The following is a 25,288-nucleotide window of genomic DNA, read 5'->3' on the forward strand; positions in this document are numbered from 1 at the left end:
AATAAAATGACTAAACCCTACCGCAGGGTTTGACACATTACACAGACTGATCCTAATGACCCGTTCTGATGAGGGAGTTCAGCCTGGGCCTCTGCTAACTGCCCTTAGTGCTGCTCCTCCACAGATGGCCTACAAATGTGTCTTTAAGAAATATCAAGTCCTTGGTTGAGCAGGAGACCAAGTATTTCAGGGTTTGAGTCTGTCACATGCCTTCTGGGAAACAACTCTGAGCTTTGTTCAGGAAGTTACCTGGGATGGAATTAGTTTTACTTTTCAAAAGCCATTCCTAGGCAGCTTTCATCAGTCTTCTCCTGTTTTCCTCCTCTTCTGGCCCCTAGGTTGAGCTCATACCCTTTCTTTCTTGCCAGAGGGTCTCTGGTGGGGTCCTCAGCTATTACGCAAGGAAAGAATCTGTGTTAGGCTGAGGTGTGAACACAGGAAATGGCATTGAGCACTCTCAAAGGCATCAAAAAAGTGTGTTTCCATTCTCAGGACAGTTGGTCCTAAGGCTGACTACTTGATAAAGTACTTCCTCAGCCACTGAAGCAGATTAAAAATTTTTACTTTCATGCCAGTGGTCATGGGAGTGAGTCCTAATTCTTAGTTTCAGAAAGTAACTTACAAAAGCATGATATATTCTTCAAAATTGTATTTCTGATCAAACTAATCTAGGTGTAGTGAGCTGAAGGGCCAACTTCCTTTCCTCCTACACTATGTCTGGACACATCTGGCTAAAGCCATCTCACCAGCAGAATTTGCAGTCCTAATCAAGAGCCATCCCCTTGGGCCAAGGAGGACGGAGTCAGAAGAGACCATCGGTGCACACCCTTAGCACAGCAAGCTGCTCTCCCTGTCCTCTGACCTGGATTGACAGCTTTTCCCTCCTGATCATGAGCTGCCAAGCCTGAGAGACAAAAAAAGTCACTTCCTAGGCACTGCTAAAACTAGACTTACGCGATGACTTTGATAGCCTCAAAACTCAGCTTCCCCTTGGGGGGCGGGGGGGGAAGGCCATTTTCCAGAATGTTTTCAAATGCTTGCAGTACCTGGATGCCAGGTGTACTCTTTGCCCTTGGAGCCTCATATTCTGCCCACTCTGCTACTGCTTGCTTCTTCCACTGGGCAGCAGCTGTCAGGACCGTTCTTAAATGCCACGCCACAGTGAGCTTCATCTCCTGCAAGAGCACAGAGATAACCCAGAGGATTAGTCTCCTCTTTGGAGCAGGACAAAGAGTTTTATTTCTCACCTGCCTTTCTGACCTTTGTTTTCAGCCTTTCTGTCAGCACTGTTTAGCGCCACCAGCAGAAAGGAAAAGTCCTCCTACTACAGTCAATGATCCCAATGATCTAAAAAAACTTTGCATTTCTCTCCTGTAACAGCTGAGCAGGTACCCAGGTACAGCAGTCTTACGCCTTTCATGAGCACATGGACTTGAAGAACACAATGTAAGAATAGAGTAACTTGTACCTGTTAGAGAAAGATCCAAGAGAATCATAGCTTTGTTTGGTTGGAAAAGACCTTTAAGATCATCAAGTCCAACCATTAACCTAGCACTGCCAAGTCCACCACTAAACCATGTCCCTGAGCAAATTAACAGTGGACACACCTATAAGGCTTCTTTTTAAGGATCAACATCCACCTTACTTTTTTTTTTTTTTTTTTTTTTTTACTATTAAAGGTGGCACTATAAAGACAATAATTCACAGAGTTTACCTCTGTTGCTTTGATATAACAGTGAAGAAGGTGTTTGGCTTTAAGTTTCACTTCAAGTGTCTTTTTGCTGTCCACTTTCTCCCAGGAGCTTCTCCAAACTTCAGGCAGACTCCTAAAAATACCTATCAGGTAGAGCCTGAGCGAGGCCAGAACTAGTTCTCCAGCTGATGACTCATGGCAAGGGACCTGCTTCTGCTGCATAAGGTAGATCTCCAGAACTACATGTCTTCTGCTGCTTTGCATGAGAAGGCAGAAACCCTGAGCTGTACAGTGCAACTCCAGTTCCAGACTATGAAGTCAAGGTCAGGAGGCCCAGATCTAGGCCCCTTCAGTACCAGTTACCCATGCAAATGAGGCCAGCTGTGGTTCTGGGGAGCACGAGGTGGTTGAGTTGTTACACTTTGCCCTGTCAAGCAGCATCTTTCACCTCAAAGCTCCTTCATGGTTGGTCACCTCTGAGCTTCACTGGCCTCTGGGAACAGTTCGAAGTGTTGAACAAAGCTCACAAACGCTATCGAGAAGTGGTTCAGAGAGCATTTGCACCTCTCCTCCCTCTCACAAAATATTGCAAGACCCTGAACATTGCTCTCAAGACAAAAAGGTTCATTCAAATCAAGAGTACGAAAGTAATCCTCTACTTCTGGAACAAGTCTTTCCATTCAGTTACTAAACAGATCTGTGCACTGGAAGAAGACTGGAATAAAACAAAGCAGACCTAATAAGTCTTAAAGAAGTATGCTACACACACACGTCTTCCTGTAATTCCATGAGACACATACTCATAACATCCCAGAGTTCACACACATGTCCAAAAGAAATATCTCACAGAAGCACAAAGGCACAGAGGAGGCTCATCCGACTGAGGACTGTCTGCTCTTGATTTTCTCCCTTGGTCCTTTCTTCACCTTGACTGCCCTTACTTTCACAGAACCTGTAGGCATGAAACACCACCACTTGTAAAACAGCATCTTGGTGGGGATTCCTATGAGAATGACATGCAGACATGTTCAATCAGGTCATAAAACCAACTAAGGCCATTAATGCCCCGTCTGTTCTATTCTTAGGCCCTTTTGAACATTGGAACTCATCCAACTTGCAAATCGGTATCACTCCTGGTGATACTATTTCTTCTGCTTTATCTAGTCCCTGTTGTGAAAAGTTGGTTGGGAAATGCTAGAGACTGAGCAGCGTCTCATTTGGAGGAACAATTTATTTCACAGAGTCTAGTATTTCTGTGCTGACCCTGCCTGCACAAATTCAAGTTTTTGATATATTCAAACCACAGACATTCTTCTGGGGAAGCTGATGACCAATTCAAAAGAAAAAGGGCTGGAATTCCCAGACTGAAAAGTGCAGTTTGTTTTTAACACAGATAATGAACCTTTTCTACAGCCATCTTCAGATGATGTTTCTCCTCAGAAGAAAACAAGTAGGCTCCACGACAAAGAACCACCACCACCACCGGCAGAATGTGGCATTCAGCAGCCTGAAGGATCTCCCTAGGTGTTTACTGCCTGGTGCACAAACCAGCTTAGAAAAAGAAAGCAGAGTTTGCACCTGGGATTCACCAGAAAAGGAGAGCAGATCCACACCACAGACCTGTACCCTACGCCACACAGGGGCCTTTTAACATTTGCCATAGGTGCCTAGCAAGACAGACAATAGCAGAACACGGTGTTCTCAGGAGTCTGCTCTCACATTATTTTGCCTGTTAATCTTCTCCTTAAAATAATCTCTCTGCTTTTTCTCAGTGGATTTAGCGAGTCTTTTACAGGGGGATTTAAGAAAAAAATTCTCCACATTCAGTCCTACACCACAGGCTGCAAACAAGACACCACCCCCAATTTGCATGAAGGACACCACATTCCCTCTGCAGCTTTCACAAGTGACCTTGTCCTGCCACAGGGATATTTTACAAGTAATCTGCAGTCCATTGCCTTCAACAACCTTGAAGACTTTAGTAGGAAACCCAAGTTATATGGGAACCTCACAAATTCTTGACATAACCTCACTGGATGTAACCCATTTTCCTTGTGGGTACTAAGAACCATTAGGCTTATTTCTCTCCTCCTCCACATCATTCTTCATACCATAGAGGAAGCTGAAGAGAAAGACAAATTCAAATACCTCCACTGCCTATAATCTAGCAGCTCTCATCTCACTGAATGGTTCCAGGCTGCAAAATACAAATCTACAATTCTGAATTGCCCCGTAACGGCCATTTCAAAGCTATTGGACTCACAGCAGGGAAAAAGTCCCAAAGACTTCTCTTCATTATGCTTCTGTACAGGAGAACTTAAAGACAGGTACCCTGAGATCAAGCTCAACAGCGTCTTCATGCCAAAAAGAGGGAAAATCTATTGTACCATTTTACGTGAGCTGGGAACAGGAATATGATCTACAAAGTGAAAGAACTTACAGTGTAAATACCAGCAGGAAAACCATCAGCATATTCTCAGCTGCCCGATTGCCCTTCAGAATGAGGTAAAGAAGGAAAAATTATGTTTATTTTGTTTACAACTGACCACCCCAAAGCATCACACAAGTATGAAACAGTGCTGCCATTTTTCATCTTGTAATTTCTTCCACTTCAAATGCAGTTTCAACAGTATTTCCCACACATGCAACACTGATTTCTTCTTGCAGCCAAGTACTTCATTTAAAAAAAAAAAAGCATAGGCAAGTGGTTTTCACAGATTTTAATTTTAAATATTTTTTAAGAGTAATACAAAAGTTACAAGTTTGTCTATTCAGACTAATCGTTTTTCTTCCCTCCCAAAAAAAATTTCTTCGGTGGGGTTACTTGCTGTATCTTTCAGGTAACACTGTTTAGAAAGCGCTTCAAATGAAACAATTTAAGCTTATGTTTTCCAGAAGAGAGGGTTCTGTGTCAGACGTCTCTGGAAGTTCTCATACCTCGGAAAAAAAAAAACAAACCACAAACAAAAGCTGCTGCAAATAAAATGACTTAAAAAATGATACAAATAATTTAGTCGATGCAGAGAACAGGATAAATTACATGTACTCCACACCAGGATGTGAGTAAATCTAAAATCCACCTTTCTGATTCCATATCAAGAATACTCATGGTGAGACTTGTGTATTTCAACAATAGGTATTTCACTAAAGAGTGGAATCCCAGAGGATGCTCATCCAAACTTAGTCAAATTGTAAGCAAATTAAGAGTGGCTATTTTGTGCATAACCTGTTTCAGTCTAGGAAATCAAAGTCTGAGCAGGTACAAGTGTGAGTGAGGCTTCCCATCATCCCAGTAATCAGGCCAAGACTCTCACAGAAGAAACCCCAGCAAACCTCTGCTCTCGTGAGACCCCACCTGGAGTACTGCGTCCAGCTCTGGGGGCCCCCGGACAAGGAGGATATGGAACTGTTGGAGTGAGTCCAGAGGAGGCCATGAAGATGGTCAGAGGGCTGGAGCACCTCTCCTGTGAGGACAGGCTGACAGCGTTGGGGTTGTTCAGCCTGGAGAAGAGAAGGCTCTGGGGAGACCTGATAGCAGCCTTCCAGTACCTGAAGGGGCCTACAGGAAAGCTGGTGAGGGACTGTTTGCAAGGGCATGGAGTGATAGGACAAGGGGTAATGGCCCTAAACTGAAGAAGGGGAAATTAAGATTAGATATTATGAAGAAATTCTTCCCTGTGAGGGTGGTGAGGCACTGGAACAGGTTGCCCAGAGAAGCTGTGGATGCCCCATCCCTGGAAGTGTTCAAGGCCAGGCTGGATGGGGCTTTGGGTAACGTGGTCTAGTGGAGGGTGTCCCTGCCCATGGCAGGGGGGTTGGAACTAGATGGGCTTTGAGGTCCCTTCCAACCCAAACTGTTCTATGATTCTAAAACCAAACCAAGAAAACCTCATGCCATTTAGGGATACCCTGTAATACTGGAAAAACCAGGGTAAGACCACTGCTTCTGAATCCCATTCAGCTGTTTGCAAACTACCCCTTCAGTGCTGCTCCACCTAGGGTGCACAGAGCCAGCTCAGCACTTCTCAGTTCACGGGACAGTGGACATGAGCTAGCAAGCTGGACAGACTCAAGCAGGCTTGCACAGAGACCACAGCCTCCAACGGAGGATCACTCCCTAGCAGGCTACATGTAACCTGCTCACAGGTAAGGAACAAGGGACTGCAGACAGTTCTGCACCCAAGGCTGTGCATCAATTTGCCCTGTAGTTCTAATAGAAGCCTTGAGACAAAGTAGTCCCTGTTATTTTTCCACCCTTATCAAATAATTCTAACTTCCACATTTTTTATGTATGGTAATGTTTTAGTAAAATCTAATGAGGAAAAGTAATTCTCTAACACCTGATGGAATCACAGATCCACACATGGTGTCCTAATTTCACTTTCCATACTCACAGAAACAACCAAACCACAAATAAACTGAACATCAGAATTCATTATTGGCCTACAGTGAAGAAATAGGGAAAGTATAGTTTCTGTGACTTTCAAAAAAAACCCCAACAAACCACAAACCCAAAAAACCCCCACAAATAACCAAAACAAAACAAGCCAACAGGCTTTGAGCTACAAAAGCATAAAACCCCCTTACAATTCCCACAAACCCAAGCTGTAAGGCATCAAAAGGTACTGCCAATGAAACAAAGAAAACCAAAAAAGAGGTTCTCCTCCATCTCATAGTTTCTAACCCAACTCAAATGAGAAAAGAGACTTTTAAAAGGTTTTAAACCCACTCAAATTAGAGAAAGGCTTATTTATGAATTAATTTCTAAGCCAAACTATTCAATTTCCATTGCAGCCAGCCCACTGCAGAGACCTAAGGTACTCTACATAATTACAAGCTATAATTAAACACACCATAATGACTCAAAACATAACAGAGCCAAAAAATGTTGTTTTTCTGTGGCTGTAATGAAATTAACAGCCTTCTATACACAAATGTGTTCAGTTTATTAGAGTTATGCCTCACTTCACTATACTGTCTTAAAGAACCACCAAAAAGCAAATTCAGCATCATCCAGGCAATGACCAGCCATCACCCTGCTGCTTCAGTCTGTCTTCCCTTTGGTTTCTCTCATCAGAGACCTTACTCACCATGTTCATGGAGTGCAGTGTTACCTGCTTAAATAGAAGGGATCTGCATCAAGTTACACTCCCAAAGAAAATATACTGCTTACATTAACTGCTTGCATATTCATGAGATCTGTACTAATAAGAAAACTGATTCAGAGAGCCCAAAATACTGTTATAAAAAGGGTTGAGGTTAATACTGTAGAGGCTAAAGAGGGCTAAACTGATAAACTGTGGGAAAATTTTTCAGACAACCTAAAGGACTGCCTGCAGTGCACGATTTACGTCCAGACTACATGGGCTATCCCCATCGACAGCTATGTCTTAAACCAGTCCTTGGAAAACAACTCGCAGACTTTTGCATTTGTGCTCAGGGGTTTTGCTGATATAATCAGGTCAACTAGGAACACAATTGCTCCACCTCTCTCATCTTCTTAAGCAACGTAACTATGCTGGAACTGTGTCTAGGAAGAGACCAAGCATAACAAGTAAGTACACATTGATAAGTATCAGTGTGTTCTGTCTTCCCATGACTACAGAACATTTGCATAATCAGCAACATAGTGCAAATCCACATATGTCAAGGGCAATACTTTTAGAAGCAAAAAAAAAAATTCATAGGCACTTTTCTAACAAAAAAATGGTATGAAGATGCCAAAAAATAAATATAAAGACAGTGGACAGAACCTCTCTATACTTGAGATTAACAGTAACAAACACTTTTAAACATTTTTGCATCATCTCATTGAACAGCATGACAGTAGTTCAATACTTAGAAATCAGCTGGTTTAATGCCTAGAAAAAAGAAAACTTGTTACTAGAGATCATTGCCATTACCATTTCAGAACTACATTTGCAGGAATAAAAGCTTCAGAAGGATTTGGAGTCATCTGTGCCTGAGTAACAGCAAATGAGGAAGCAAAGTTATAGAAGTTATCCAACATCTTCTGAGTGAACTGAAATACAAAGAGAGATATTTGAAGTAAGTTCTTTTTTCAGTTGGAATTTTTGTGCAAAAGTTTAACAGATACACAACTCCTATATGAAGTAAAATTAGCATTGCCATTTAAAACACACTGGGAAAATGGATATAGTAGGTCCAGGGATGTCTGTTTTAAAATGATCAAAACATCCTAACTCTCAGTCTTGCTCTCAGATCCATCCAGAAATCATTTTCAGAATCTTCACTCACCCTCTCCCTGCCCAATTTCATCCAGCTGGATAAACAGCTTTGGGAAGAACATGTTCTTGTGACAACGAAGTGATGCAGTGACAAGAGCTGTCCCCCTCCTCCGAATTAAACCATCAGAAGAACTGCATACCAGGTCAAAGCTGCCAAACCAGCTAGCAGCAAAACACTAGTTGTTAAACCAGCTGAAAAGTCTGCAATCTGCCTCGTTACAACGTGTCAGACTCCAGCAACAGGGAAATGTCCTTCAGCTTTCACCACAGAAGGGCTGCTATCCTGGCACAGATGATTTTGCCTTTTCAAAAAAATACTTTTATTACTATAACGTAGCAGTCCCAAAGAGATGATGTTGAATATTAAATAAAAGCCATTAGTCATTCACAAAAATGCTTGCAGGCATATCCCCTTCCTCTGCTACCTACTCCCTCAAAGGTTTCCTTCAACTGTGACTTCATACATTTTCTCTACAGGAGTAACTATTAGTTCAACTTTTGGCTCAACTGCATGGCTCAAAAACAATAGACAATTTCAGTTAAGATGTGACTCTTTAATAGAAACCCCCACCTAACTGGAAATAACATTTGTAAAAAAAATTATGTAATCATGAGGTGTTTTTTTTCTTTAAATACTATTGCTAGAAAAATCCACCAGCCACCTTGCAAATGACCCCAAGTGGCACATTATGACCTCATGACTTAACTACTGCTATTATAAAAACTGGTGGAATCAGAAATGTGATTTAGATGTCATTTGCCCCTAACAATTCCAGAAAAGCTCAATTAACAGTACTATACAATAGCTATCGGTTAACTCCTAGTCATAATACCTTTCTCCAAGAGACCATACTTACTCAGAGGTATTATGTGTATAAAATGCCAAAGGACATCAGCTATATTGTAAGGATTACTGTTCAATTACCAGTGTACCTCAGCAAGCGTCTGTAAGGAAAGTGAGCCAGAAAAAAAAAAAGCCTCAAGAAAAGCCTCACCAACTGCTGAAATGTTAAAAGGTAATGCCCTAGCCATCAGTGTTCAGGAAATCAAGACCTGCCGTGCAGATCTAGCTTGCCTCGAACTGCTGTTAGATGGCCAACTCACTGCCTGTGCTGGCTGAGGATTTCCAGAGGTTCAAACTAACAGACAGGCTGGGTAAAAGCATTACAGCCCAAGGCCTGGTCCACAGGAAAAGAACTGGAAAAAAAAAAATAAATACATCTTTCTGTGGGAGAGGGCATGATTCTGTAGTTCTGCAGAACTACATCAGAAGGATTTCTCAGGGGTCAGTGGCACACTTGGATATCTATCTGCATCCACACCCAGGTCTGCCTTGACTTTTGACTAATTTTTGACCATCCCCACAAGTCTGTGCATTGGAGTTACAACACCTACAAATCACCAAAGATCCACTGTCTCTTACATGCATTTTGTCATAGCTGCTTCTATAAGGAAACATCATAAATATTTTTACAGTAGAGTCACATCACACAAGTGAGTCTATTGGCCTGATTCCACTGAGCATGCAAAATCCAATCCTTTACAGGAGACATAGTTTTCCAGTATTAAGAAAAGTTTCAAAATATCAAAGCATCCAGCTAAATGACTTGAGAATGATTAGGTTGGTTATAATCCTATAGCTACCCATAGGAGATTTTTCATTTATTAATTAGTTCTTCAGAGGCTCAATTCTTAAGACTTTCATAGTACAGAGAATTTCTGAAAACAGAATGTCCAAGCTACCTCTGTGAATGAATCTACTGATGACACAGCAGCATTTGCAACCGGAGTCTGCTGGGCCAGGTTCTCCAGCAGTTCCACTGAGATTCCAATCTGGGCCACTGTTGGCGTCTGAGGGAGGTTCATGGCACCAAAAGGATGTTGACTTCCCTTCCCTGAAAGCACCACAAACAGCACACATCAGATTTGGCACATGTGTAAAGACTGTGTTACTTAAATCACCGTGTTTCTTCTGTAGAAGGTATTCCTCAATCCCTACCAGAGAGACCTCCCTGTCTCAGAAATACAGACAAATCATGCAGTCCAGGCACAGGCACAAGTACAACAGATGAAACGGTGTGGCAGGTACATTTAAAAAACACAGCAAATCTTAAGGAAATTTCTGAAGGCAAACTAACAAAAAAAAACCTAACAAAAAAAGTCTCCCACAAACAAAAAACCCACCAAGTAAACAGATTCAACAGGAAATACAATCCAAGAGTGACAGATAGCAGAACCTTTCTCTATAGGAACCAACCCTTTAATTCACATGGTGACAACTGCAGATAAACATGCAGCACAGCTGCAGGGTTGTTTGATTCACTCATCCAAACCAGGTGCTTGTGAACCCATTTGTGCACTGAAAAACAGAGAGTGTTACTTAAGCTTGCTCTGACTCAAAGCTATCCCAGTGGAGTGCTGGGCAGCCCCAGGGCTCATCTGAACTGCTCAAAACCACCAACAGCAGCAAAGGTCAAATGAACAGCCACAGAACAGAAAGTCCTCTCACTTTGCAAGAGCCACAAAGGAAACAATGAACCGGGCAGAAAAATACCTCCAAATTGCATACCACTCATACAGGCATCATCCCAGTCCTCTGCCATCACTTCTGACCTTTCTCAGCTGAGTATTACCCAGTACTTTCAGTCCCAGCTTCAGCTAGTGCCTCTGCAAACAATGACAGACACCTAGGGTCACCTAAATCATGCCCTCCTCCGTCACCATCTGTGAAGGAAAATATAGCAAAAAGGTCTAGGGGACCACCATACTATCAGTAAACAAATACTAATACTCCACCTAAGTTTGAGTGAGCACAACAGACAAGTACCCTCAACACAGAAGTGATGTTTCAGTAGCACTCTCTGGCCTCTTACTAGCACAAGAAATCATGAGCTGTCCTACAGACCAGTTAACACTATCTTGAGCTGCAAGAAAGACTAACTGAAATCTAAACCACCACCTGATTTAGTTCCACGGTCAAAAACTCAGCCAGCAAAACCAGCACACGTTTGAGAAGTTGAACTCAGGCTCAAGACTGAAGATCTCAGAAACTTGGCCATTCTTCCACAGGGACACAGACACTACCACAAAGAAGCCAACACCCAACCCATATGGAAAGCACATCCACAAACCCAGTAGCCTTTTCAACTGAAGCCTAGTGTCACTCTTCAAGTCCTAAAACTGTGATATAGCGCTACATTTACAAGTAAAGCACTCACCATTAAAATGTTAATTTGACACAAGGCCAATAAGAAGAGAGTTCATCTCCTGAAGTGCTATTTAGCAGCTCTTCTGAGAAATGCCACTGCTGTCTGATTTCAACCTTTACTGTAGATAGATGCTTGCTTGATAAAGGTAAAATTTATTAAAGTATTAAGAAAAAGAGAGAAAAGCTATTAGAAACCAAATATCACACAAGTTCATTATTAAAAATCCCAATAGTAATAGAGCTGGTAGAAGTTTTACATCTTGTAATACCTTTACCTGAGAAGCTAACATTTACAATAAGAGTATAACATCTTCAAGCAACAGGCTCCATCAGAATATATCACTAATTTAGATCATGAGTGTCTTTCCAAAGAATAAAATACACCCATTCTGTCACTTTACGTGCAATCCCATGGAACCACTGTCCTGGAAAGATGTCCACCTAAAGGGCGAGAGAAAAGTATCCCCTGCCATCCTTACATCAACTGAAATACACTCCACGTTTTCAATGCTTGGCTTTTGCAATTAACATTCCAAACCTTACAAATAAAGAGAACACAGTATATTAATCGGTACTGAAATACAAGCTCAGGTTTTCGCATTCAGACCCTACACTCTCCGACGTACTATGTCACAGCAGAGTAACCGCAGTCAGAAAAGTAACTTTTCCACGCTTTCCTTCTCCTTCATTGAACTCTTGATTCAAGATGGTGAGCCCTCATTACCTTCCAGCCCAACCATGTCAAAAACCTTACCCATGGATATGCCTCAAATGCAGACCTGATATTAGAGGGTATATTTGTAAGTAGAAAACAGAGCACGACACACATCATTGCATGCTGCACAGCAGAAAAAGTCTGTAATGGAAAAGGCCATGCTGTAACTCTGATCCCACTTGTCAACACACTTCCAGTAAGTGTGCAAAATCCCAGCTCAAGGTCTGTTTTCTATTTTGCCACACTTTCAGGCACAACTGAAAAATAAAAAAAAGAAAAACCACTAGCTTTCCAATTCCAAGGCAAGGAGCCCCTTCTTTATGCAATCACATGAAATTCATCTACTCTCAATCAGTAAAAAAACACACAGACAGAGAAGAATATATCATAGAATCATAGAATGTCCTGAGTTGGAAGGGACCCATAAGGATCATCGAGTCCAACTCCTGGCTCCACACAGGACCAGCTGAATCAGAGCATATGATTGAGAGCATTATCCAGACGCTTCTTGAACTCAGTCAAGCTCGGTGCTGTGACCACTTCCCTGGGAAGCCTGTTCCAGTGCCCGACCACACTCTCGGTGAAGAACCTTTTCCTGATATCCAACCTACACCTCCCCCGTTGCAGCTTCATTCTGTTTCCTCATGTTCTATCACTGGTCACCAGAGGGAGGAGATCAGCGCCTGCCCCTTTGCTCTCTCTTGTGAGGGAGTTGTAGGCCGTGATGAGGTCTCCCCTCAGTCTCCTCTTCTCTAGGCTGAACAAACCAAGGGACTTCAGCCTCTCCTCATACATCTTCCCCTCTAGACCCTTCACCATCTTTGTTGCCCTCCTTTGGACACTCTCCAATAGTTTTATGTCCTTTTTGTACTGTGGCGCCCAGAACTGCACGCAGTACTCGAGGTGAGGCCGCACCAGCTCAGTGTAGAGTGGGACAATCACTTCCCTAGACTGGCTAGTAATGCCGTGCTTGATGCACCCCAGGATTTGCATACGCTGAAGTATTACCAGCACGCACTGAAGCACTACCAGCCATTATCCCTCTCCAGATCTAGAAGCACAGACAAGCCAGTGACAATTGCCAGCAAGCATTTTTCTGAAGTTCGATGCTCTAGGCCCAAAGTGCTTCCCTACAGCATAACCTCCTGCTTTGAAAGGGAAGGCCAGCAACACGTTCTATCCGCAACATTTTTCCAAAGCAACCTAAACACAACAACTATGGCAAAACCCAGCAGAATCTATGTCTTGCCTTCCAAGAGCAGTCACGCTCTGCATGGGCATCAGGAGCCCAAGTAAAAAACTTGAACTCTTCAGTCACAGCTTGCCAACTGACCACAGTTCCTTGTGTTGAATGATGAAGCTCACGGCGATTCCATTCGGAATGCCAGTGACCTTAATGAATGAATAGTTAGCACTACTAGTGCAGCTCCAACAGGCACCAAGGGATCTTACTACAACACTTGATTGCAGCTGCAGTTTATTACACAAGTGCAGAAATTGCACAATTTCAAGAGATCAACTCAGCCTCTTTCACAAAGGTATATTGCTACATTATTCCTCTTGGTACTAAAGAAGCCACTCAACTTTAAGGCCAGAAATATTCTATTTTGCCTTGACTACAGGCTGTTAAACATTTCATCTGTGATGAAAAAAATCCAGAAGTGGGAAGAGACTGAAAGAATACACATTGACTGTCATCCCACTGTGGGGTGGGGAAATGACCAGAAAAATCCCAAACCTCACAAACACACATTATTCAGCTTTTAGCATGAATACTAACTACCAATTTTGATTGGGGGCAAAGGGGAGTTGATTTAATAGTTTTATTTCTGGCAAACATGAAGATTGCATATGAAGAGAAAAAAATAATAATGCTTATTGCAAAGCCAGTCACCATCTTACATGATAATTAATCCTCAAAGAGAAACATGTAATAATGCTGGACGCTTTGAACCTTTGAGTCCTAGACTTATAATCAATACCAGCAGACGCAGGACTTCACTCACTAAATCAAGGGGTCAAAACAACATGAACAGAAAAAAAAAAATTAATCAAACACAAAAAACCCTACAAACCACACAAGCACTTATATTTCTAGCTTCCCAGCATAGCTTTTAAGAATGGTTAAAAGTTAGGAGGAAGAACAACAGGAAAGCCTGCTTTTAGATCTATTAAGTTGGTACCATCACTACTAAGAAATACAATTTAACAAACTTTTCCTGATTATAGAGGAGCTCTAAAGGAATCTTCCAGAGGGTACTATGACATTCCTGTGAGACACCTTCAAGACCCAATCTGGAAATCTCTTACTCAAAGAAGGTTACCCAAGTTTAAATAGCACCTGTAGTCAAGGAAAAAGTGTCCGGGTTCATAATTTAGTCTCCTCTCCATAAATCACTTTTTCATGTTGAAGAGTGTACTCCACAAAGGCGATTTCCCCTTTAGTTCATGTATTGAGACAACCTTTTGGTATCCCACTTAGAAACACAGCAACATTCACCCGCACTTGCTTTCCTAAGTGAGCATGGGACAGGAAGGAGAGAAGCAAACAACAAACCCTGGGGCAAGGCCGTTTTACTTGACCCTCATAGTCCAGAAGTCTAATACCACCATATTCAACAACCCAACCAGTCCTTACAACAAGGTGCAACACGGGCAAGTTACACACATCGCAAAACCCATACAGCTCCAGGGCATTTCAGACACTAAACTTAAATTAACATAAGAGCTACAAATGATACATTTAACCTTTGCCAAAGTCTGTGTAATAAAACACTACGCCACTTCAGCTGGCCACTCACATCCACAGAAGAAACACACTGGCCCTCTTCCATCACACTGTGAGAAACTCTGCTACAACCACTGACTGCTTCAGAGGGAGCTGACAAACAGGGACACGGATTTGTTCCTCTCAACAAGGATTTAAACCCAAAAGGCAGATTTCAGTCAGTAATGTCTCTGAATGATTCCGGCTCCCTGTAATCCCTCTCTGGTCTCCCCTTTCTACAGCGTCATTGTCTGCTCCATCATACGAGTGTTTGTGGTCATGGAAACTAAGGCTGTGTAGCTTATACTGACTCTACAGTCAGAGATAAGCTGTAGACAAGGGGAACAGCAGACGTCTCTGTTGTTCAGATCAGGCATAGCGCTGCCTCACTGCATTGCAAATGCATTCAGCCATGCCACAGAGATCCTCCCCGAGAGCAGCCCTTACTTGGAAATTATGGCTAATCATGCAAAAAGCATCTGAAAATGTGTTTTCCTATGAAGTTGTCTGAAAGCATATATAATACAGTAAGTCCTTCAAGCATGAGAAACATATGGCAAAAGAAACAGTGAAACACTTTACTGTTTCACTAATAACACAACTTTGGAATACACAAAAACATACCCGCCCCCCCGCTTTCTCTTCTGAAGGGGACTCAAATTTTTGAGGAACATATACGATCAGAATTCATTTTGCTTTGCACCTTGAGAGCCCTTATGTCATGTCACACTGCCATCCAGGATGGATTCAAATGAAAACATGTCATGTTACGAATTAATACATTTTCTCACAGCAACCTCAATGCTTACCTAAATAGAGATTCAAGTTAAGGTTGTAGACTACACTGAAACCTATACAAGATGTGTACTGCTTTATCACCATAACAGTTGAAACCGCTTGACTGACACATCTGTCCCTTTAGGAAGACAAATGTGTGCCATTGGGGCGCTTCATTACTTTTATAATATGCATGGCAAAACCCCCATATATATTCAGAAAAATACACCAGATATATTCAGGTAGCACCAGCATTCTCTGGCTCCCACATGAGTCAGATTTCTCTGACTCGAGTCTGTATCAAAAACATTACAACACTTGGAAAGCTGTTTCCTAATGACGACACCCTCTATTGGACAATTATATAGTGCAACCACGCCAGAATGGGAAGTGGGTAGCTGTCTGAAATCACTGCGTCAGACTTTACGTTACAAAACCTGTCTCTGTGCGACAAAGAATACAACCGCTTAACAGTGGAAGCTGAAAGAAAGCGCTAGGCATGTCTACACAAATGCCTAAAAACCATACTACAGAAGCTACAGGGTCATTCTTCCTCCTTTCGTCTCTATGCAGCAGCACCGGAACACGGTGCCAAGTCTGCTGAAAGGAATTTCCAGATCAACACCACATACAAGAGATGATGAGAGAAATTTTACAAGGAATATTAATGTACAGACAGACTTCCATAAAGCCGACAGACTGCTTCTAGTACCACATCTGCCAGGGACTACCTGAAAACACAGAGGTCTGCCTTTTCAAGTAGCTTTCTGTTCAAAACCACCTTCAACCATTTATCCCCTTATGCATGCAGGAACACATCTGTTTCACTGCCTGCTACATTTTACCAGTCTTACCAGATTTCAGACCAGAAATTTTGAAGATGGCACTTGGCTTCTCATTAGTGACAAATCCCAGCAGCTGCCACACTGCCATCCCACTCTGGTCCGGATAACAAAAATAGACAGATCCTCCCATTCCTTCAGGAAATGGTATTGTTCCCAGCATGAAGACCACTACATGGTTGATATTTTCATAGTCCGGTAAATCAAATACAAATTTGTCTTCAGCCACTTGCTGGGGAGCTGCTTGTACCTAAAGAGAACAAAACCTTTATTAGTATTACTTTGTTTTTCATCTTTGTAACTGAATTTCCTTTTAAAGAAATACACCTAAAGTGGAACATAAAAAAAAGTGAGGAACGTACTAACCTAAAGAGCAAACAGCCAGATAAAAGTCAAACACAGCAGAAGAACAACTGCAAAAAATATCACTAAAAAGGCACAACACTCTTGTTCTACCTGCACTGAACGTATATCCCACCCAGGACTACAGGATCAGAATACCTTCGCTCCCCATGTGCGTAGGAGGAAAATAGGGTGCAGAAGAGATTGCCAAGTCTATAAGCAGTGGCTGTAGACCACCTGGCTGGCACAACCCCAGGATCATGGAAACCTGTTCACATAGGAAATACAATAGACCTTGAGACAGGCAGTAAGTAGGATGGCTGAATGCCAGAGCACAAGATACCCTCCTCTTTACCCGAGATGCCACATCCTTGCAGCCAACGCACAATCTAGCCTTAAAAAGCTTCTTTTAAGCTTCCAGCTCGTCTCTGAGGAGCCCGAGCCTCTTCATTAACAGAGGGGGCGGCGACTGCCTCCCGGCCACGGGGCTCTACACTGCGGCTGCCTCTGGGGCCGAGAGGCAGCAGCCAGCCGAAGCGCCGGGCAGGTGTGACGAGGACGGTGAAGTCCCCTCTGCCTGGGGCGAGCCCCGGACGGAGCTCGGTGAGGGGAAAAGCGAGTCCCGCGGGGCGGCCCTGCGGCAGCTCCAGCCCGGCCCCGAGCGGGTTGAGGGCCCCGCCCGCGGCCCGGGCAGCGCTCACCAGCCTGCCCGCCACCAGACAGCCGAACATGGCAGCGACCGCCGAACCCCCCCTCAGACGCTTCGCTACTCCGGAGCCTCCATGAGCGCCGTCTCCCGGAAATCAACGCGCCCCGTTTACCCCGGGCCGCCGAGTCGCTTCCGGGGCGCGGCCCCCGGGAATGGAGCGGAGCGATCGGACTACAACTCCCGTCGTGCAACGCGCGCCACGCATCAAGCGGGGCGGGGCGGGCCGGCGCGGGGCCTGACGGGAGATGTAGTTCGCCTGGGCAGAAAAGGAAGCCCTGGCTCTCACCAAGGCTGCCATCCCTTGCTCTGTTTTCTGGATTAAAACATGACTGATTTGCTCCGACTGCTGAAGAGCAGAGGAAATTTTGTATCTTCTGTACCTAGAAGTTAAAGTCAGTCCTGCTATGGAAGTAAAGGTTTAAATCCAGATAAAACTGGCGAAGCAATTAGGTATCAATAAAATCTGCATTTGAAAACAAAAGAGAGAAAACAATGGAAAAGTTAATGAGAAAAAGTACCTGATTAAACACAGGGACATACATCCTGTATACTGAGAGACAACTGCTGTAACAGTACACGATGCTGCATTAACGAGACACTGTGTTTGTCCTCACAGTTCAGACTCTGGAGGTTTACACTGAAGAAGTGTGCATACCGTGTATATTTATGGTGTAAACTGATTGTCGGTGCCATTTCGGAGTACCTACCATTAGACTGCACTTGGTGCTCAGAGCACAACCCTCCTTGACTTCAGTAGTAGCTTCCACAAGTGAGATTTCCAAACCTCCATCAAACCCTCCACAACACCCACAGGATAGTCTGATGGTCTGGTTGACATCAGAAATGGAAACAACTCTAGTTTTCCAAGGGCAAACCCAAAGAGAGTCTTTGCTATGCCATCATCCCTCTCTTCCCGCCAATGCCTCTCAATATCTTCCAACTTTTGCAAAAACAGGCAAAGGTCATGACAGCAATAGGAGACATTACACTTCAGTGCAATGTGGCAGTGGAAGGGGACGGGAAACGTACGCTTGTGTTTCACAGACATTTGTGCAGCTACGAGGTGATAAGTGTCAGAACTCGTGCTCTGTGCCAGATTAAAAGGAAGAACCTTCTACTGGGTGGGAACATCTGCGCACTCCCTTTGGGCTCAGTCCCCTCTTTCTGTCTCCGTTCCAGGTCCCCTCTCCAGACCCACCTGCAGTCCTGAGAAGTCTCGTCCCACTTTCAGTTTGTCCGTCCAGTCCTCCCTTATTTTCCTACAACTGTCACCCTGCAATGCCTCGTTAACCTCCGTCCACAACCATTTCCAGTTGCTTTGTCCATCCAGAGTCTGCTTCCAGGACCCTTCCCGGGCTCCTCATCTTTCTCAGTTATTCATGGCTATCCCTTTCTGTATCCCTGTCAGCCTTTGTCTTTCTGCCATCCCTGACCTTGTCTTGACTCCAGTAGGAAAGTCAGTTTGAAAATGGAGGTTGAAATATTACCTCCTCCTAAATAAAGTTATGCAATAGGTTCATATACCCCAGAAGGAGCCTAGCAGAAGAATATTAATGCATAGACTGAAGGAGCAGAGATCAGGTATCCAGAGCCCTAAGCTGATCGCCAAGTTCCTTCTGACTCTGCTGGCATTCCCACGTCTCTTTAATGATTGCGCAAGGTCAACCTTTCCAGGAGGATTTGATGCTTTGCCTGAGCCCACGAACAGAAAACTCTATGTGCAAGGATGAGTCTGAATGGCCCTATATAGCAGGAATTCCTTTATTTGTCTGGGATTCAGCATGCTGAGGGCACTTCTCAGGTTGAACATCCTACTGAGGGGTGGTGTCACTGAGCAAGGGAAGGAAGGATGGAAGGCAAGACAGCCAGTCCAGCAGCCTGCAGGGTAACACACTTGTTCAGAAATAGGAGATATGGTTTCTAGGCTCTCCTGAGTTTGAGGGGGTTTGAACCCATTCCTCCAATTCTCCAAGGCAGCACCCTACCACAACGTGATTCTGTATGATTCTTGACATCACTCCTGTGGTAGCTGGGTCACAACGTACAACAGAGAACAAGATTAATGAACCAGGAGAGAAGTAACAGGGAGACATTGATGAGGACTTCCTCTAAGGGGAAATACAGTCTGTAGGTCAGGTTTATGCAATGTATTTTCGGAACAGGATTAATTAAGCACGTACAGAAGCCCAGAGCTCCCACATGATTGTGGCAATGACCCAGTCACCCAGGAAGATCAGAAAAGAAGTAAAATGAAAAGTAAAGATCCATTTATACAGTGTAATTCTTTAAAAATTTGTCCACTAGTCAACAAGTTAATCAAACGTGCACGGATTAGTTCAGAGGCACTATTCACAGATACTAATCTCCATAAAAAGGAGATGCCATACTGTTTTCTCCTTCATTTAAAAAAGACCGATTCTTTGAAGTTTAAAAGCCCAAATGAGTATCAGCATTGCAGATATTTAAGTTAATAACAAGCTTTTCAAAAGAATGCTACTACTCCAATGCAATTTTTCCATGTGTAATAGATGCCCATTACTTGTTTTTTATATATGCTTCAAGTCTAGCTAGCGCTGAAAGCAGCCCATCAGCTCTTTAAGTTTTGAAGAATACCCAATGCTTGCGGCAGAAGCTGGAAAACAACTCTTGCCAAGGTGAACATCTAGGTGTTTCACATGAAGTGTAGAGGTGGAACGCCTGCGGCTTCAGCGGAGAAGCTGGCTCAGAGCTCACCCTCAGGAGGGGACTGAGGGTTTCCGATCCCTGCTCCAAACCTGGGAGAAAAAAGAGATTTCCATCAGGGTCAGACAGATGATTGCTGTCTTCACTGGATGCCTTGGGAAAAGGGCACTGAACAGCACCACCAGCACTACTGCTACTACCACCATGGGACATTTTACTCAAGAAAGATTAAGGTTGTTTTAATTGTTTGACTCCAGGTTGGCAGCCGAGGCTCAAGCAGAGCGAGGCACCCCTGAGGATTTGGGACACTTTAGTATGTATCTCTTTTAATTTGGTGCTAAGCAGGGCCTCCACTTGATTACAGACCACGCCATGATCTTTCTCCCGCCTGTTTATCCATGCTGTCATATCCATGGAGCAGTTCACCAGAGAAATGTTCTCATTATACTCCTTGCAAAATCAGTTACCTTGTTCAAATTAAAAACTAACACACTAATAACATTACCGGCTTTGGGAGCGAGGGAAATGGCCAGACTTTGACTGACTCCCTCTAAGGGATCTCCTGCCCTCAACAAAGGCAGGCAACTTCTTGTTTTAAACCCTTGAGACTTGTCCCTGACAAAGAGACGACTGACAGAGATGAGGTGCCTGACCTACCTGTGGAAATCTGGTGCCTGAAAGCGGTGGGGGTTAACCTCTCCCCAGATCCACCCTACACCCCAAATGATGCTGGCTTGCTGCAGGAACAGCGGGTGCAGCAGCTTAATTCTGCCCAAGGCCAGCAGGTACACAGCCAAACACCGAGAGGGGCAGCTGAGCTTATGCTCACCAGACACAAGAGCATCTATGTGACCGAAAAGCCGTATTTCTGTAAAATTAAAAAAAAACAAAAACCAAAACCTAGCCAAGGCAAGAAGTGCTTCCTATATTGTTACTGCCTCCTATTTTTCCTCAGGATTGTGTCTGACACATTCCTTCGGGGAAATTAAAAGGAGTGGTTCCAGACAGCGGAACGCTGACTGATGCCAAGGGGAAGTTTAGTGAGTATTGTGCTTTAACCTAAATGGAGACAAGTGTGGGTCACCAGAGCATCTTGGTGAGGTTGTAACCAGGATAAACCTGTGTGGTTTCAGTATGGGTTAAGGTGAGGTCTAGGGCAGGTGGTTGAGCCTGACTCCTTACAGACATTTGAGAAGGAGGAAAAGGCTGATGAGAAAGGGGCAAGAGAAAAAAGCCTCAGCTTTTCCACAGCCTGAAGGAATCGGTGGATAAAAAGAAGCAGGATGTTGTCTTCCTTTGCATTGTAAAGGAGAGACAGGTAGGCATGTTGCAATAGTCTCAAAACCAAGGTTGCCAGCTCCTTGAAAAGCCTGAAAAAGGACAGTGGCATTAATCTACCAAAGGTGCCAAGAGCATAAATCACTCAGCTCTGGGGCTTGACACCTCTTCTTCTGATTATTTAACACATGGGAATAACTCGAATGAAACCCTAACCTTCACCTTTGTGAGAACAATGATTGTAGCTGAAACCCATTGTACACCTAAAGTTGTGGGTACAAATTGCTCTGTTCAGAGCATGGATTACAGACATCACTACCCTCTGGTTCTGCATGATGATACAGTCTCAATCTAATTTCTGCCTAGAAAAAGCCAAGGTCAGCTAGAGGCTTAAGAAAGAGATGATTCCCATTCATAAATCACAGGGCTTGCCTTTCCAAGCAAATGAAAATTAAGCTGAGCTTGACAGGTTGCCATCTTCCTTCTTGAGCAGGTGTGTTGTAAATGTATTTTTGTGGTTTTTCCACATAAGCATCTTTGTCTTAAGGATCACAGAAGGAGCAGCCTTGCTTAAGGTGAGCATCTTGGGGGGACCACTGAAAGCAAGATAGTGTGGTTGGGTATTTGAAGTAGGAGTGCCACCCCTATTCTTTGTTTTTCTGTGTATAATTTCAGAACAAGTGGTGTAGGAAGGAAACGATGAGATAGAAGGCAAGGAGGAGAGCTTATTTCTTCCTTAAGGCCCCTAGACTCTCCTTTGCAGATGTGTGTTTGTGGGGTGAAACGCGCCACGCTCTCTGCAGTACCATTTCATACACAGGTGGGTAAAGGACCTGCGCTTTTGAAATGCTCAGGCGTGATTGATAGCGGTGGGAGAGCTATAACTTGGCAGAACAGATTTTGTGTGTGCATGCCCTTTGTGTGTATCATCGGGATTCCCATCAGGGTTCATACAACAGATGCTGCTCTGCAGGGCACTTGGGCAGTGCTACTGGGCTGGGAGTCTTGTGAGCTCACAGCTGAGCTTCATGTCTTACTTTCATAGAAAGAATGACTTGCAATACAACTCAGCGTTCAGGCTTGAATAATAATATTAACCTCTTCTTACACTTTGTTCTGTTTCATTAGGTGAGATTTTGGTCACATACTTAAAAAATAAACACTCCCCTTCACCAAATACAGCATTTTCCCAGTTGTTCTCTAGGGCAGGAGGTGTAGAAGTGGTTTCCCTGTCCCTTTTTAATGTTTTCATCCACTTTTGCCTCATTTGGGGGTGTTAATGATGGGTTTACTACAAGTTCTTTGAAAATGACTGTGGTCAAAGGAAGTCTTTTGGGGTAAGAGGAGTCCTCTACTCAAGGGGCAGTCTTAGGGGACAGCACTGTGTGACACATGAGCTGAGCTCCAGCCAAGGGACAGAAGGCTTTGGTTTTCCTTGGTGCATCCTCCTCCTTGGGGCTGTCTAAAACAACCAGTTCAAGGCAAAGACTGACCTGGGCTCCTGATCAGGGCTGCTGCTCTTGCAGCTGCTTTTCTCTTGAGCTGCTTCACACTGTGAAAGAAGAGGCAAAGGGATGCAGTGGGATGGTGTTTGACAATGGTTCTGTCAGGTTTAGAGGAAGGTATAACTAAGGTGGGAGGCGTGACACTGATATGAAGAGGCTCATGTTTCCAGCACTCAAGAAACTCACCTCTGATGGTAAGGCCTTCCACATGCTATTGTATCGGAGCTCCTACAGAGTGTTACCTATGGAAATTGCTATTGCGACCTTGGGGCCTGGGGTGGGTGAGTGGAAGTGCAAGGCTGGTGGCTCCAATGAGACATCTGACTAATTTCACTTGTTGGGACATTATTCAGCATTTAGAGGGATTCTTTTCTTTCCAGCTACTCCCCTCTTCTTTTTATTCTGACAGCAGGGTATATCCCAGGAATAAGATACCTCTGTGGCACAACAAGGTCATTCAGGAAAGTTGCAAAGAGGATGTGTTGCCCTTCATGCATATTGATGTTGTCTTCCTGTTTGCAGCCTGCAGTGTAAGATAGCACCTACATCAGCTGTGAAATCTGCCTCTGAGGGACCTATAAAGCCCTCATAGGGGAAGAAGCAGAGAGAAGATGATTTTCAGGGAAACACTGAAAGAAAAGGTAATGTCAAAGAGCTTTGTGCATTTGCTTTTTCTCCTTCTTCCTAGGTGCTTAACACCAACTTTAAAGGCCCCCGTGTGGCATAGGATTGTACAGCTGTAGTGGATCTTTCTAACAAGGGAGATGTTTTAGGGCCTAGTGTCTACTGCAAACTGTTATTTGCTTTATGGAGCAGATCATCTTGCGTGCCATACAGAACAACCAGGTGATCAGGCCCAGTCAGCATGGGTTTATGAAACATGGCCCTGCTTGTCTAACCAGATCTCCTACTATGACAAAGTGATCCGCTTAGTGGATGAGGGAAAGGCTGTGGATACTGTCTACTTGGACTTTAGTAAAGCCTTTGACATAGTTTCCCACAGCATTCTCCTGGAGAAACTGGCTGCTCATGGCTTGGATGGCCATACTCTTCATTGGGTAAAAAACTGGCTGGATGGCCGGGCCCAAAGAGTTGTGGTGAATGGAGTTAAATCCAGTTGGCAGCTGGTCACGAGTGGTGTTCCCCAGGGCTCAGTATTGGGGCCAGTTCTCTTTAATGTCTTTATCAATGATCCGGACAAGGGGATTGGGTGCACCCTCACTAAGTTTGCAGATGACACCAAGTTGGGCAGCAGTGTTGATCTGCTGGAGGGCAGGAAGGCTCTACAGAGGGATCTGGACAGGCTGGATCAATAGGCTGAGGCCAAGTGTATGAGGTTCAACAAGGCTCAGTGCCGGGTCCTGCACTTGGGTCACAACAACCCCTGGCAATGCTACAGGCTTGGGGCAGAGTGGCTGGAAAGCTGCCCAAAGGAAAAGGACCTGGGGGTGATGGTTGACAGCCAGCTGAATATGAGCCAGCAGTGTGCCCAGGTGGCCAAGAAGGCCAACAACATCCTGGCTTGTACCAGAAACAGTGTGGCCAGCAGGACCAGGGCAGTGATCGTCCCCTTGTACTGGGCCCTGGTGAGGCCGCACCTCGAGTACTGTGTTCAGTTTTGGGCCCCTCACTCCAAGAAAGACATTGAGGTGCTGGAGTGTGTCCAAAGAAGGGCAGCGGAGCTGGTGAAGGGTCTAGAGCACAAGTCTGATGAGGTTCGGCTGAAGGAACTGGGGTTGTTTAGGCTGGAGAAAAGGAGTCTGAGGGGAGACCTGATCGGTCTCTACAACTACCTGAAAGGAGGTTGTAGCCAGGTGGGGATTGGTCTCTTCTCCCAAGTAACAAGTGATAGGACAAGAGGAAATGGCCTCAGGTTGTGCCAGAGGAGGTTTAGATTGGGTATTAGGAAAAACGTCTTCACTGAAGGGGTTGTCAAGCATTGGAACAGGCTGCCCAGGAAAGTGGTTGAGTCGCCATCCCTGGAGGTGTTTAAAAGACGTGTAGATGTGGTGCTTAGGGACATGGTTTAGCGGTGGACTTGGCAGTGCCATGTTAACAGATGGACTTGATGATCTTAAAGGGCTTTTCCCACCAAACCAATTTTATTCTATGATCTTCTAAGTTGGTTTGTGCACCAGGGAGTAAACATCTAGAGAGATCCTTCAGGTTGCTGAGTTCTGCCTCGAACTGCTGATGGTGGTAGCATTTTTCTCGCTCATGGAGCCTATTTTTTTTCTTCTGTGGAGAAATATCATCTGGAGATGATTGTAGAAAAGGCTCATTACCTGTACCACAATGGAACTTCACTTTTCAAACTGGGAATCCCAGCCTTCCTTCTCTAATTGGTTGCCAACTTGCCCAGAAGAATATCTATGGTTTGAATGTGTCAGAAGCATGAATTTGTATAGACAGGGCCAACAGGAAGATCTTAGACTCTGTGAAATAAAATTGCTTCTTCAAAAGAGACTCTGTTAGGTGTCTCACATCTCCCAACCAACTTTTCACAATAGGCACAAGATAAA

At 44.1% G+C, this 25,288-nt stretch overlaps 1 protein-coding gene across 3 annotated transcripts; it reads right to left on the reverse strand.

The window, feature by feature from the left end:
• Window positions 1–4,398: 4,398 nt before the first annotated feature.
• Window positions 4,399–17,435, reverse strand: HIKESHI (heat shock protein nuclear import factor hikeshi). 3 transcript variants are annotated; one of them, XM_054836178.1, is made up of 6 exons: window positions 17,294–17,411; window positions 16,752–16,860; window positions 16,263–16,500; window positions 9,685–9,836; window positions 7,597–7,715; window positions 4,399–4,630 (listed from the first exon to the last, which is right to left on the reverse strand). In XM_054836178.1, exons 3-6 carry the CDS (start codon window positions 16,411–16,413, stop codon window positions 4,576–4,578), a joined length of 477 nt encoding a protein of 158 aa, XP_054692153.1. In that variant the 5' UTR covers window positions 16,414–16,500; window positions 16,752–16,860; window positions 17,294–17,411; the 3' UTR covers window positions 4,399–4,575. The 3 variants fall into 3 exon arrangements, with proteins under 3 accessions (XP_054692153.1, XP_054692152.1, XP_054692154.1); XM_054836177.1 differs by lacking the exon at window positions 16,752–16,860 and having other exon boundaries at window positions 17,294–17,435; XM_054836179.1 differs by lacking the exon at window positions 17,294–17,411 and having other exon boundaries at window positions 16,617–16,756.
• Between the last annotated feature and the right edge of the window lie 7,853 nt (window positions 17,436–25,288).

Source organism: Grus americana, chromosome 1, assembly GCF_028858705.1.
Source record: "Grus americana isolate bGruAme1 chromosome 1, bGruAme1.mat, whole genome shotgun sequence".
In the NCBI taxonomy this organism is placed as follows: Eukaryota; Metazoa; Chordata; class Aves; order Gruiformes; family Gruidae; genus Grus; species Grus americana.

What these genes read in the sequence shown, in the direction of transcription:
- HIKESHI (XM_054836177.1), bottom strand. Translation starts at nt 17,323, where the DNA reads ATGTTCGGCTGTCTGGTGGCGGGCAGGCTG. An exon ending in GTCTGGTGGCGGGCAGGCTG is followed by an intron (nt 16,501 to 17,293) that starts GTGAGCGCTGCC and finishes TGTTCTCTTTAG; the next exon opens with GTACAAGCAGCTCCCCAGCA. An exon ending in AATTTCTGGTCTGAAATCTG is followed by an intron (nt 9,837 to 16,262) that starts GTAAGACTGGTA and finishes TGGTGCTTTCAG; the next exon opens with GGAAGGGAAGTCAACATCCT.